The 14926-nt window shown below is 38.2% G+C and overlaps 1 protein-coding gene across 1 annotated transcript in view; it reads left to right on the top strand.

Moving 5' to 3' along the window:
* Window positions 1-14926, top strand: part of EFCAB2 (EF-hand calcium binding domain 2) — a 125624-nt gene extending 110698 nt beyond the window's left edge. The window contains exons 4-7 of the mRNA XM_008065722.2: window positions 9065-9144; window positions 9742-9784; window positions 9890-9956; window positions 14340-14926. Coding sequence (XP_008063913.1) covers window positions 9065-9144; window positions 9742-9784; window positions 9890-9956; window positions 14340-14455 — 306 coding nt within the window. The 3' untranslated portion in view covers window positions 14456-14926. The remainder of the gene's footprint in view (window positions 1-9064; window positions 9145-9741; window positions 9785-9889; window positions 9957-14339) is intronic.

Below are 14926 nucleotides of genomic sequence, written 5' to 3'. Positions count from 1 at the left end.
GATTTGTTTGTTTTTGTCTTTTGAAGAGGAAGGATATGGAGTTTAGTGGATTTCTGTTATTCTCCCTCTTTTTGCAGTCCAAAGAAGCATGTAGGGAAACAGACAGGGAGGAGCCAACACTATTCTCCCACATATCCTGTCCTATAGACATGGGATGAGGCAACAAGGGGTTGGGGAGAAGGTCTTCAATGTGCCACACAATTTAATACCTTGTCTTATTTAATTGCCACATCCGATGTGGCATTTGACAGACCAGCCAAAGATTCAAACTTCTGTACAAACAGGTCTGTGCCTGAAATTTCAGCACTGGAGACTGATTCTTTTAGGAAGAGGTGTCTTTGATACCATAGAACCAGAACTGTTGTTAGAAATCATTATTGTCAGCCGGGCTCGGTGGCTCAGCCTGTAATCCCGTGCCTTGGGGAGGCTGAGGTGAGTGGATTGCCTGAGCCCGCGGGTTCGAGACCCGCCTGGGCAGCGAGACCTCATCTCTACAATAAATAAAAAAATCAGCCGGGCGTGGTAGCACATGCCTGTAATTCCAGCTACTTGGAAGGCTGAGGCGGAAGGATCGCCGGAGCCCAGCAGGTCGAGGCTGCGGTGGCCGGGAGCGGCCACTGCACTCCAGTCTGGGCGACAGAGTGAGACTCCAACTCAAAAAAAAAAGAAAGCGTCATCATCATCATCATCCTCTCATGGTGCACAACACACCTCGTATCATGTCTCATGTAACCTTGTAAGGCAGATATTACTATAAGGCAGATATTACTGTTCTCCATGTATTAGAAGTGAGGATGATAAAGCTAGAAGATTAATTTTGATAAAAGTATTTTTAAACTATCCTTTAAAAAATATACTTTATTCTAAAGATGTGGGGTCCATGTCAAGTTTAGGTACATAAGTAGCCTACATATAGATGAAGTTTGGGCCTCCCACTGGTCCTCACTTCCCCTGGTCTAGAATCAGGTACCCTTTGTGATGTTATGTGCCTCCTCCTCCCCTGGCAATGCCCTGCTACTGCCAATTCCCCTCATGTGGTATTGTGATAAACTCATGTTCAGGACCCATATGAGTAAGAACATGTGGTATTCAGTTCTTTGTTTCTGTGATAGATCATTGAGTACGATAGACTCTTATCCATTCAATTTGCTGCAGAGTCCATAATTTTGTCCTTTATGGCCACGTAATACTCCATTGTGTATATGTACCACACTTTATCCAGTCCGCTTTCAATGGGCAGCAGGTATTGTGAATAGTGCTACAATAAACATGGGTGTGCAAGTGTATTTTTTGTAGATTGATTTGAGTTCCTCTGGGTATATTCCCAGGATGGGGATTGCTAGGCTATATGGAAAATCAATTTCTAGTTCTTTTAAAAAATTGTCACACTGTTTTCTATAGAGGTTGAACTAGTTTGCACTCCCACCAACTGTGCAGAAGTGTTCCCTTTTCTCCATACCCTTTCCAGCATCTACTTTTAAAAAATTTATTAGTGATGGCCATCTTTACTGGAATTAGGTGGTATCTCAATGTGATTTTGATTTGCATTTCTCTGATGATTAGTAAGGCTAAACATTTTTTCATACATCTGTTGCTTGCTCATATGTCTTCTTTTGAGATGTGTCTGTTCATGTCTTTTGCCCACTTTTTAGTAGGGCTATTTGTTTTTTTCCTTTTGGCTCATTTGAGTTCCTTATAGACCTTGGATGTTAGGCCTTTGTCAGATACACAGCAAATATTTTTTCCTATTCTGTAGCTTTGTCTCCCTGCTCTCTTGATAGTTTCTTTTGCTGGGAAAAGCATTTCAGTTTGATGAGGCCACACTTTTCTATTGTACTTTTTGTGAAATATGCTTTTGGGGTTATGATCAAGAATTGATTCCTATTCCAGTGTACATAAGGGTATCTCCTGCATTTTCTTCTAAGATTCTTATAGTTTGAGGCTTATGTTTAGGTCTTTGATCCATTTAGAGTTGAAGTTGATTTTTGTAATAGTGATAAGTAGGGGTCCTGTTTCATGCTTCTGCATGTGATCAGCCATTTTTCCCAGCACCATTTGTTAAATATGGTCTCCTTTCCCCAGTGGTTGTTATTGATGACATTGTCAAAGATGAGTTGGTTGAGAGATCGAGTTTTTGCTTCCAGAACCTTTATCTTGTTCCATTGGTCTATATACCTGCTCTTGTATCAATACCAGGCTGTTTTGATTATTGTAGCTTTATAGTAATATCTGACAAAGGCCTAACATCTAGGATCTACAAGGAACTCAAACGTACCAAAAAGAAAAAAACAAACAGCCCTATTAAAAAATGGGCAAAAGATATGAATAGACACTTCTCAAAAGAAGACATATGAGCAGCAGGCTTGGTGGCTCAGTCTGTAATCCCAGCACTTTGACAGGCTGAGATGAGTGGATTGCCTGAGCCCACGGGTTTGAGACCAGTCCAGGCAACTTGGCGAGACCTCATCTCTATAATAAATAAAAAATTAGCCAGGCATGGTAGTGCATACCTGTAGTTCCAGCTACTTGGAAGGCTAAGGTGGAAGGATTGCCAGAGCCCAGCAGGTCAACACTGGAATGGCTGTGAGTGTGCCACTGTACTCCAGCCTGAGTGACAGAGTGAGTCTCCAACTCAAAAAAAAAAAAAGACACACAAGCAGCCAAGAGATCCATGAAAAAATGCTCAGCCTCACTAGTTATCAAAGAAATGCAAATTAAAATCACACTGAGATACCACCTAACTCCAGTCAGGATGGCCATCCTCAATGATTCAAAAAACAACAGATGCTGGAGAGGATGTGGTGAAAAGGGAGCACTTCAACACTGTTGATGGGAGTGTAAACTAGTACAACCTCTGTGGAAAACAGTTTGGTGATTCCTAAATGATCTAAAAATCGACCTTCCATATGACCCTGCAATTCCCCTTCTGAGAATATACCTGGAGGAACTCAAATCACTCTATAAAAAAGATACCTGCACATGCATGTTTATTGCAGCATTATTCACAATAGCAAAAACATGGAACTGACCATGCTGCCCACTGAAAGAGGACTGGATTAAAAACATGTAGTACACATAAATGATGGAATATTATACAGCCATAAAGAAGAACAAAATTATGAACTTTGCAGCAACTCGCATGGACTTAGAGTCTATAAAACTGAGCAATCTATTATAGAAACAAAGAACTGAGTATCACATGTTCTCACTCATAAGCAGACTTTGAACGATTATCATAATACTATAGGAAAGGGATTGGCTATAGTGAGAAACTGTCAGGGAAGGGAGAGGGCACACTTCATCAACAAGGGTATCTGCATAATGACCATTTGTATACTTAACCCTGAATTGTACCCCACATCTTAAAAATAAAATAAAAAATAAAAAAGTTTAAAGCCTGGCAGTCTGATACCTCCTACTTTGTTAAACTCTCCTTGATCTAACATGAGGAATCTATTATTGTGATGTTTTTCTACGAGAGAGACATCTGTTTTTTTAAGACTCTAACAAATGCAGAAAGAATTAAAGTAGATTTTCCAAATATGACTTTGCTGTAAATGCAGAAATGGCAGTGACTTTGCAGTCTTTTCAAACATGTCTGATATATGTTAGAGAATCTTTCACAGTTCTGAAGGCTGACGTTTGAGATCAAGATGTTAGCAGATGTGGTTCCTTTGGAGGGCGGCGAGGGAAGGATCTGTTCCAGACCTCTCTCCTTGGCGTATAGATGACCATCTTCATGTTCACCTGGCATTCTCCTTGTGTGCGTGTCTGTGTCCAAGTTTCTGCTTTTTGTAAGGACACTGGTCATGTTGATTTAGTGCCTGCCCTACTGACCTAATTTTAACTTGATTACCTTTGTCAATACCCTGTTTCCAAATAGGGTCACATTCTCAGGCACAGGGGGTTAGGACTTCAACACATACATTTTTCAGGGACACAATTCAACCCATAACACACACATACTCTCTCCCTGCAAAAATGTATTTTATATATTTTTTATTAAATCTTAAAGATATTTAAATCCATGACTTTAAAGAACCATCATTGCACAGCATTTTTAGAAAGTTGTGTTCTAGCCCTATCTTACTGATGCCTCACAAAGTTAATGAGCTTGTCCTGCACTAGAAGTAATAAAACCCTTTCCAGGCCTCCCCTCTTTTCACCCATTTCCAGATTCCCAGAAGTGCTATTCTACGCTGTTCTTCTTTCTTTTTTACAACAGAGGAATATACCATGTTTGTAAAATACCCTTTAGAAAAACGAATAAAATTCAAATGAAGTTTATATGTTTGTGAGTAATAATGTATTAATATTGATTCATTAGTTGTGATAAGTATACCATAGTAATGTAAGAGTTAACAATTGAATTATATTACAAATTATGTTACAAAGCAATAGTAATCAAAGCAGTGCAGTACTGGCATAAAAACAGACACATACTCTGTTGGAACAGAGTAGAAAACTCAGAAATAAGTCTATGCATGTGTAGTCAACTATTCTTCAACAAGTATGCCAAGAATACACAACGGGGAAAAGGACAATCTCTTCAATAAATGGTGTTAAGAAAACTGATGTCCACATGAAGAAGAATGAATTTGGATATTCATCTCACATCACACACAAAAATCAACTCAAAATTGATTAAAGGTTTAAACATAAGACCTGAAACCATGAAACAAGAAGAAAATATAGAGGGAAGCTCTTTGACATGGGTCTGGGCAATGATTTTTTTAGCTATGACATCAAAAGCACAGGCAACAAAAGTCAAACAAGTGGGACTACATCAAAAGTTTGTGTACAGCAAAAGAAACAACAGAATGAAACAATAGTCTATGGAATGGAGGAAATATTGACAAACCATACATTTGACAAGGGGTTAATACCCAGGATGTACAAACTCATACAACTCAATTGCAGAAACAGAAACAGCCCAATTTTAAAATGGGCTAAAGATCTGACATCTTTCCAAAGAAGATATACAAATGGCCAATACGTATATGAAAATGTGCTCAACATCACTAACCATCAGGAAAATGCAAGTCAAAATCTCCATGACATATCACCTCACACCTGCTAGGGGGGCTACTGCCAAGAATCAAGAGATAAGTGCTAGTGAGATGTAGAGAAAAAGGAACCCTTGTACACTGTTGGTGAGCATGTAAATTAATATAGCCATTATAGAAAGTGTGGAGGTTCCTGAAAAATCGAAAAATAGAATTAACACATGATCCAGCAAGTCCACTTCTGGGTATGTATCCTAAAGAAAATGAAATCAGAATCTCAAAGTGTTATCTGCATTGCCATGTTCATTGCAGCATAATTCACAGTAACCAAGACATGTGAAAAACTGTGTCAACAGATGAATGGATGAATAAAACAATCACATACACACGATGGAATATTATTCAGCCTTTCAAAAGAGAGGGGTTCTGCCATTTGGGACAGCATGTATGAACCTGGAGGATACAGTATCAAATGAAATAAGCCAGACACAGAAAGGCAGATACCGCATGGCCTCACTTATATGTGGAATCTAAGAAAATCAAACCCATAGGAACAGACAGAAGTGGTGCTTACCAGGGACTGGAATGGGGGAAACGGGGAGATGCTGGTCTAAAGTACAGACTTTCAGGTATAGGGTAAATAATTTTTGGAGACCCAATGTGCAGCGTGGTGACTATTGTTAATAATTATTGCATAGTTGAAATTTGCTAAGAGAGTAGCTCTTAAGTGTTCTCGCTACACACACAGCGTAACTAGTGAGATGATAGATATGTTAATTAACTTGATTATGGAAACCATTTCACAATGTGTATGTGTACCAAATTATCACACTTATACCTTAAATATATACAATTTTAATTTGTCAATCATACCTCAATAAAGCTGGGAAAAAAAAATAGGGGAAATTAGGTGAGGGGTTATATGAGAACTAGTTGTACTATCTTTGCAACTTCTCTGTGTATCTAAAGTTACTCTAAAATAAAAAGATTAGTGAAATGGAAAAATATTTTTCTAACATAAAACAGTATCTGGTACACATTAAAAATCCCATTAATGCTGTATTTAGAATTATATAATTATATTGGTTTGGTGTCAATGCTTATATATGTTTTTGTATGAAAGAACAGATTAGAAATGGCCTCTAGAGGACAGTGTTGGGTTATAGAAAAACGTTTACAGTTTCTGCCCAAGTTGAAGACGAACTTAACCATTTTTTTCTCACTTTTAACCACAAGCCCTCTGTTCACTCATTGTCTCTCTTTAAAAAGGAAAAAAAAAAGCTAAAGAAAATTTATACCACATCTGCTGTTCTGATTAGTTGGATATCTTGTTTTAACTTATTTTCACATAATGTTGGCTCCATAAAGATCTAATACCATAGTCTTCACCATAGTGTTCATGTCACTGAGGAATTATAAGGTTGTGAGGGAACCCAGGGAGGTAATATGAGGCTCATATCTTATTATTTGTGAGTCCTTGCATGATGGAGACAGAATGATGGAGTTAAACTTCCTTTGGAAGTTCTAAAACCAGTTTGTAGATTGATGAGGATGCTTATAAGATAAAGAGGGGTTTTGATCTTTTTATGGTTGAGACTGTCTGCTCTATGGTGGTTTGTTGGGAGTGGGAGGAAAGGGACCCAACCATTACTGTAGCTTCTGGAATAAATTTCTGGAGTAAACATAATAGCAACTCAAAAAAAATTTTTTTTAAGTTGTGGGGTACAATTCAGAGTTTGGTATACAAATGGTCATTGTACAGGTAAAGTTTGGGCCTCACTTTGGTCCCCACTTCACCTAGTTTGAGATCAGGTACCCTTATTGATAAGATGCAAAACCCCCCTCACCCCACCCCACCGTCCCCTGGGAGTTTCCCGCTACTACCAATCTCTTTCTTATAGTATTATGATCATTGTTCAGGGGCTGCTCAAAATTTTAATTTTAAAATAGCACTCTGTGGGTCGCTCCGTGAGACTGACGTTTTATTTGTAAGAGGCTCCTGGAGTCAGGAGGTGCAGAGTGCTACTCAAGCACAGTGGAGCCATATGAGCATTAATTTGCAAAATGCTCCCCTTGGATCTTTGTTCACATATTGATGGGCTCAGAAATTCTGAAACACATCATTCTGTCATGAAATGGATTAACTTTTCTGCTGATAGTGAAGTCTTAGGGCTCCACTCACACTAGGTGTGAATCTGGTATAAACATTAAAACATAGTTGTCATTTGGATGACAGTGTGTTCCACCTAGCAGCAGCCTATAGATTTCATATTTTTTGCTCAAAGAATAAATCTGTTAAAAGCTCATTCACTGAATTGGAATCTATGAGCCTTTTAATAGGATTTTTGAAAGGGAGTGGAAAATTTACAGTTTCTTCTAAATAGCCTGACATGAAAGTTAAGGTCAATAGAATTTTTTTTTCAGCCACTCCATCAAAGTTGAACCTATGGGCAGGAATCTGTTTCTTTCTCATCTATCAGGTGCCAGGCATTCTCTTTCTCAGGCATAGTCTTTTCTTAATTTAGTACTGGTTTAAAAGTTCCATTTACCATATAAATATTTAATAAATATTTAATAATAATTTGAGATGGCCAGGCTTGGAGGCTCAGCCTATAATCCCAGCACTTTGGGAGGCCGAGGTGAGTGGATTGCCTGAGCCCACAGATTCGAGACCCACCCCGGCAACTTGGCGAGACCTCGTCTCTACAATAAATAAAAAATTAGCTGAGTGTGGTAGCGCCTACCTGTAGTTCCAGCTACTTGGAAGGCTGAGGCAGAAGGATCGTCGGAGCCCAGCGGGTCGAGACTGCAGTGGCCAGGAGCGTGCCACTGCACTCCAGTCTTGGTAACAGAGTGAGACTCTAACTCAAAAATAATAATAATAATAATAATTTGAGATGTAGTTTGGTCCTTGAGATAGTGATTAGTTCCCCAACCTGTTCTGTATCTCAGGAAAAGGCATCACTTTATCCCAGTTGTGCAAGTCAGAATCCTGAGAGTCATCCTGGACTCCTCTTTTTTTCATTCTTACCCATAATGGAAGTAGCACTAGATCCTGTCAGTTCTACTTCTTAAATATTTAACCATCGCCGGGCTCGGTGACTCAGCCTGTAATCCCAGCACTTTGGGTGGCTGAGGTAAGTGGATTGCCTGAGCCCACGGGTTCGAGACCCGCTTGGGCAACTTGGCGAGACCTCATCTCTACAATAAATCAAAAACTAGCCGGGCATGGTAGCGTGCGCTTGTAGTTCCAGCTACTTGGAAGGCTGAGGCGGAAGGATCGCCGGAGCCCAGCAGGTCGAGGCTGCGGTGGCCAGGAGCGGCCACTGCACTCCAGTCTGGGTGGACAGAGTGCGACTCCAACTCAAAAAAATATATATATATATATTTAACCATCCACTTTTCTCTCCATGGCCACCATTCCATTACAAGCCCTTGTCATACCTGCTTAGATTACTAAAGAGGCTGCCTCAATCTCAACCAGTGTAGTCTTTCAGAACACACACCTATGAGATTTTCATTGATTTCCCATTGTTCTTAGGCTACAACCAAAGTCACTTTCATGGACTTTAAGGTTCTGGAAGGTCTGGTCCCCTGCCCTTCTCTCCAGCCTTATCTTGAAACATTCTCCTTCTTGATCCCTGTGCCTTAGCCTTATCGTCTGCAATGCGTTACAACAGAGTCTCAGTGCGTGTAATTTCCTTTATGTGAATGTCTCTTCCCTGCAGTCTTCGTCTCATTACCTTCTACTCATCCCTTATAAACCAGATGGAACATCATTTTCTCATGAATGACTTCCCTGATCTCCTAGACTAAAAGGTTTCCTCTCTCACGTGCTCTTATAAACCCATGCTCCTTCGCTTCATTGTGTTCACATAAATGTATAGCCTCTCTGCTGTGTTGTTTTTTGATTAATCTGCCTTCCCTAACAGAATATAAGCTTAGTGAGCAGGGATCTTTCCCGCGTGTGCTCATCATCAACTCCCCAGCACTTGTCACAGTGCTTGGAAAAGCAGTTGTTAAATGAATAAATGAGTATTTGTGTATTGAATGTTTAGGTAGAGGAAGAAGAACCCACTGGATATATTCGTTTCGAAAAATTTCTTCCAGTGATGACCCAAGTACTACTAGAAAGAAAGTAAGTAAACGCAATTGTTAAGGCAACATAATGAGCAGAATTACATTAATTTCAAAACACTTTACTTTTTCACTTTGTATATTATATTCAACCAGTATATCTTAAGGAAGCTTCCTTCTAACCTTTCTGTATACTTCTGAACTGCCAGTTGGTGAGTGCTTAGAAATACCAACCACTGTAAAGCAAAGCATAATTCAAGGACAGATAAGCTACAAAGATCATAAGTCAACATTCTTATTATCTTCTACTTTGAGTTATCAATGATGAATAAAAATCTTAATTATTTTTATAGCAAAAGTATAACATTAGCTTACCACAGCTGGTTTATTGTAGAGGTTTTGTGGCCAGATACATTGATTTCCAAAAAGCTAACTATAACATCAAACATGTCAGTGATTTTGAACTAACTCTTTCCTGTTGGGCTGAGGTACTTTCAATTTTTATATCCATACTTCAAAAATATTTCATTGAGGGAAGTATTACCATCCCGATATATTAGCAGTTTTTATTATTTTATTGGTCATTTATTACGTAAAAACTGAGATAAATACTGTCATTTACTTACACATATTTACTCATTTTATTGCATAATTGTAGATACAGACCAATTCCAGAAGATGTTCTTCTTCGAGCTTTTGAGGTATGTAAGCTCCAGATTTTATATATATATATACTTATATAAAAAATTTACCATGTAGAACTTTCCAAACAAAAAATATAATATCTATCTTTTCTTTTCCCCTAGGTTTTAGATTCAGCTAAACATGGGTTTCTTACGAAGGAAGAGCTGATCAAGTATATGACTGAAGAAGGTAAGAGTGATTTATTACTTATAACAGTGACTTATTATGCAAAAATTATAGGGGATTCTGAAAATGAATCGTTCTGGTGAGAAAGAATTATTTTCTATTCCTATTATTTTGGTTTTGGGATGGTTTTTGTTTTATGAGGGTTAAGAAGACAAAGGGTAGGGGAAGGGGAGATGGATTGTTGCCTCATAGAATTTTGTAAAGTGTAATGATTACTTCTGTAAATTGCAGCCATTCCATTCAGAGTATTTCCTGAATAAAAGCCATGCCACCTAGAAAACATGAGCTATCAATCACTGTTAATTAATGCCTGTAACTAGATTGAAGATTTGAATTCTTCTTTAAAGAGCTTTTTAGTTGGCAAAGTTACAGATAAAACACCCTCAGATGAATATGAAATAACACAAGAAATGAAATTTCATGGAACTATATATATTTGCTTTGAGCATGGACTATACACATTTTATGTGCCTGTACACTTTATGTACCAACATATTTTCTTAGGAATTCTCTCTGCTTAGGCCGATGTGTAAATTGTTTTCACTGAAGGGCAGTAGCCCAATGGCTAGTCTCTTGAAAACATCCTCATATTGGTCACCTTTCCTCTTCCCAAAGATAGAGTTCTGTCTCTTTTGTTCAGTTCCCTGGTTTACAGATTGAGTCCTAAGTGATTCAAAGTCACTAATCACTGGAGACAGAATCAAAAGTACAAATAGTTTTGAGTAGGGAAGACTAAGACTGCATCTACATGTGCAACTGGTTTGACCATTTTGGCTTGATCCAACCTTAGGTGGGAACATGGGGAGTGAGAGTGAGAATGACATGACAATCTTACCTGCCACCCAGAACTCTTATACCATTGTTCAGATTATCTCAGGGATTAACTTTGATGAGAATGTTATGACTTTCAAAGTATCAACCTCTTAATCCTAAGGATTTGTTTAAAGGAAGTAAATCCTAGGTTGTATTAAGCAATATGAATTTACCAAAATGATTCAATCAGTTTAATTTCATTAGTATTGTGTGCCTACTGTATCTTAAGTATGGTGTAGCAATGCTGAAATCTCCCTCTTTCAAGGATATTACAATTTTATTGGAGAACTAAAACTAACTTATAAAACAATTTATAGTACAAGCCAGTAGAAAAGTAAAAAGCCAGCAGAAGATCACCAGCCTGGAAAGCTTGGTCTAGAAAGACTTGGGAAGTAGGTTTTTTAAGAGGGTAGAATTTATATGGGTAAGTTGTTGAGGGCAGGGGTAAAATCTTACGCATTATAATATATTCACACATATTAGATCTTAACAAATGTTTGTTGAATTAATGAATGGCTGAGTAGATGAATGGAGGTTGGGTTCAGGGGCTGATGAGAAGGAGACATTATAGATGGATAAAACAGTATGAACCAAAACTGGGAGGCAGGAATTAGCATGGTATTTCAGAGTCCTATGGGGAGACAGTCCTGGCTGGCCCAGAAGACAATATTAGCAAACAGCAGGACATTAATTTAGATAGATTTGCTCGGCATAAATTGTGGTGGTCTGGGCTAAGGAGTTTGGAATTCATCCTGTGGGCAATGGGGAAGTATTGTAGGGTTTTGAGCAGATAAGTCACACAGTGCAAGAGTGATTGTGAGGTTATTCTGGTGCTGGTAGGTTGTTAGATGAATGAGAGAGAGGTTGGACTAGGGAGATCAGTTAGAAGCCATCGTAGCATTTTGAAAGCACCCTAATCGGGGCCTGACCAGACAATGGCAATGGGAATGGAAAGAAGAGATTGATGCAATGGGACTGCTTTGACAGGATCCACGGTCATGACGAGTAACAGAGTACAGGGGACAAAAATGGGAGCTGAGTCAAAAGGAACAACAAAGCTTTGACCTGGATGACAAGTATTATGGTAATGCTACTGACTAAAGCAGGGAAATCAGGAACAGATGGTAGTGTATACAGAGACAGTGCAATCACGTGGTTTACTTGGAGGTGCTCTGTGGTACTTCCCAAAACAGCATATTTACAGCTATAGTACTTAAAGATCAACTATTGGTCGGGCTCAGTGGTTCAGCCTGTAATCCCAGAACCTTGGGAGGCCGAGGCAAACGAATTGCCTGAGCCTGCAGGTTCTCGACTTACCCAGACAACTTGCTGAGACCTTGTCTCTACAATTAAAAAAAAAAAAGATCAACGATTGGGTATCTCAGTGAATTAAGCATAGAATAATTATTTTTAGTTAAGACCATATATGGTTTCAATTATTCATTCAACAAATATTAAATATATTCCACATTAGATGAGCTCTAATGTGCTTGATAGTGATATATAAGATTACAGTACTGAAAAGATTTAAGTATTATTTAATATAACAGACTCATCAGCCAAGTGTAGTAACAGGTGACTCGTCTGATAAAATAGTTGCCTAAGAATTGGTGCTTTGAGATTCTCAGAATTCTACAAATTGTTTTTTAGTACATCTATGCTTTATAACAATATGGATTAAAGTTGCTTGCACTTTTCATCATGTCCACAGAGCATCAAACACATTAATCAGTTTGAGAATATGAATTCTTAATACCTAGGATGTCATGCGATAAACATAATAAATCATATTGAATTAAGTTCCTACAAGATAGAGGTCCAGGGATGTGTGTTGCATCAGACAGTATTTAGCATCAGGGAAGATCTAAAAAAAAACCAACCAAAAATCAAAAAAACTATAAAAAAAAACACAAGTTGCTGCTTTATGTGCCAGCTACTGTTCTAAGTACTATTCAAATAATAATACACTTAACTCATAACAACCCTATGCTATATGTAATATTATTATCATGTCTATTAAATCAGCAAGTAAACTGAGGCACAGAGCAGTTAAGTGACTTGCTCAAGACCTTAAAGCTAGTGAGAGAGCCCGCATTTGAATCCAAGCAGACTGGCTTCCAAGCTTGTGCTTTTAACGATTAAGCTATTTTCCTCTCTTCCTTAATCAAATAACACATCTTCCTCGCTCAAGGATGCAGTGTCATCACCTTCTGTATTTTTCTGTGAGCAAGGCCCTTATGCAGTAGAGTGTGGTAGTTCAGCTCACAGACTGTGAGCTGGACTGCTAGCATTCAGACTCCAGTTTTATCACTCTCTCGCTCGCTGGGGCAGTTGGCCTTGTTTTTTTTGTTTGTTTTTTTGTTTGGTTTGGTTTGGTTTGGTGTGCTTGTGTCCCCAGCTATAAATGGGAATGATAGCAGTTCTTACCTCTCATGAGGTGGTTAGGAGGTTAACTTAGTTATTGTGAAGTACTTAGGCCAGTGCCTGGCACACAGTGGTGCTTAATAAGTGTTTGTTACTAGTATTCTTCAGGGATTGACATCAAAGTCCATTTGGCAGTAGATTTAGTCAGGTATAAGAAAGATTCAGAATTTGTCTTTTTATCATTTTAGACATTCTTTCTTTTCTTAGGAGGTAAGCAGGGTTTCAAGAGGACTCTGCACATTCTTCTTGTCTTCATTGTCATCAAAACCCAATTTGAATCATTTCTGTAGTATTAACTGAATTCCAACTTAGAAAGCATTGTTTGTAGTGACAGGTGACTAAGTTCATGAAGTAGGTCAGCCTCAGACTCTGGCAACTCACCTGCTTAAATAAGACTCTTTAGGGATAAAATGGTAATTTGGATGTTTCTATATTTTTGCCTAATGTCACAACAAAGTTCTAACCTTTGTAGACAAAGTCTACAGCCTTTTCAGTGTTCTCCCTGCAATTGCTTCTCTTTTTGTTGAAACCAGTCTCCAAGATGACTCTCAGCAGTATCTGATTTTCTACCCAACTTTTGGTTTCAACAGTTTTGATACAGTTGGTGGGTGGCATCTCTCACTGGGTCCAGCTGGCATCACCAAGTTGGCCAGACCTGGTTAGGAAGTATTCCGAGATATCATCATTATAATTACAAGTTTCTGCTGTCTGTTCTTTATTTTGCATAGTAGCCATTTCATTATCTCTTCATACTCTAACTAAACATAAGGATTAGACACCCTATAAAATAGGGACCTCAGATTAATCCTTTGGTAATTCAAGCAGTTTTAACTTAAAGAAGTAAACAATCTTATTCATGATGTCTTTATGTCCTCCAACTGTTTGGGTTGAAATGATGAGTTCTATAGGTTTCTGGAACTGTGATGCCTGCAGGACAAGATAAGTCCACAATTTGCCTGGTTGTGTAACAGCATGCTCTTTGAACCTCTGGACTGTCATGATGTCCAGGCTTCGCAGCTCCAGGGAGAGTACCTAGTGACACATCAGAGGCTTGTGGGGCTCTATGGCAATAAAGCTGGCTAGTGGAAAGACAAAGGAAAAAATGTCAGATGACTGGAAATGATGGATTTTCCTTCTTGTTCCTCCCAGGTGAGCCTTTTTCTCAAGAAGAAATGGAAGAAATGTTGTCTGCTGCAATTGATCCAGAATCAAATTCAATTCATTACAAGGACTATATAACAATGATGGCAATAGATGAAAATTAAATGTTCTAAAGATAATTTCTTATTGAAAGGACAGTTTTTAAAATTGCTTGTTCTTGTTAATTTCACATTTTGTCTTGTAATTTCTATATCTAATATTTAATACCTTGTGACAACTGTTTCAAGGTTTTTTTGTTTTTAAAGGTGATCATAACAATTTAAAACAAATTTATTTAGTGTGTCTAGCCTTATGGAATGACAAACTGCTATTATTTGAAAACTATTCTTAAAACACTTTAACATTAAAATGGATTGTTGTTTATCTTCTATGATAAAACTCAGGTTACCTTCAAATTAATTAAACTGACAAGAAAGAATAATTATAACGGCCCACGATTTGGCATATGAAGATCTTGAGGGGGGCAGAATGACCACCAACTAAAAATTACTAACAATTTGATGAAGGCTTCTTTTTAAAACAACAAACACTTCAGCAATCAGAATGTGGAAGGAGAGTTATTGAAATGAATGTTA

This window comes from Carlito syrichta, unplaced genomic scaffold, assembly GCF_000164805.1.
Source record: "Carlito syrichta isolate Samal-C Ts95f unplaced genomic scaffold, Tarsius_syrichta-2.0.1 Scaffold308800, whole genome shotgun sequence".
Classification (NCBI taxonomy): domain Eukaryota; kingdom Metazoa; phylum Chordata; class Mammalia; order Primates; family Tarsiidae; genus Carlito; species Carlito syrichta.
The sequence above is the reverse complement of the archived record's forward strand: the minus strand, read 5'-3'. Positions and strand labels throughout refer to the sequence as shown.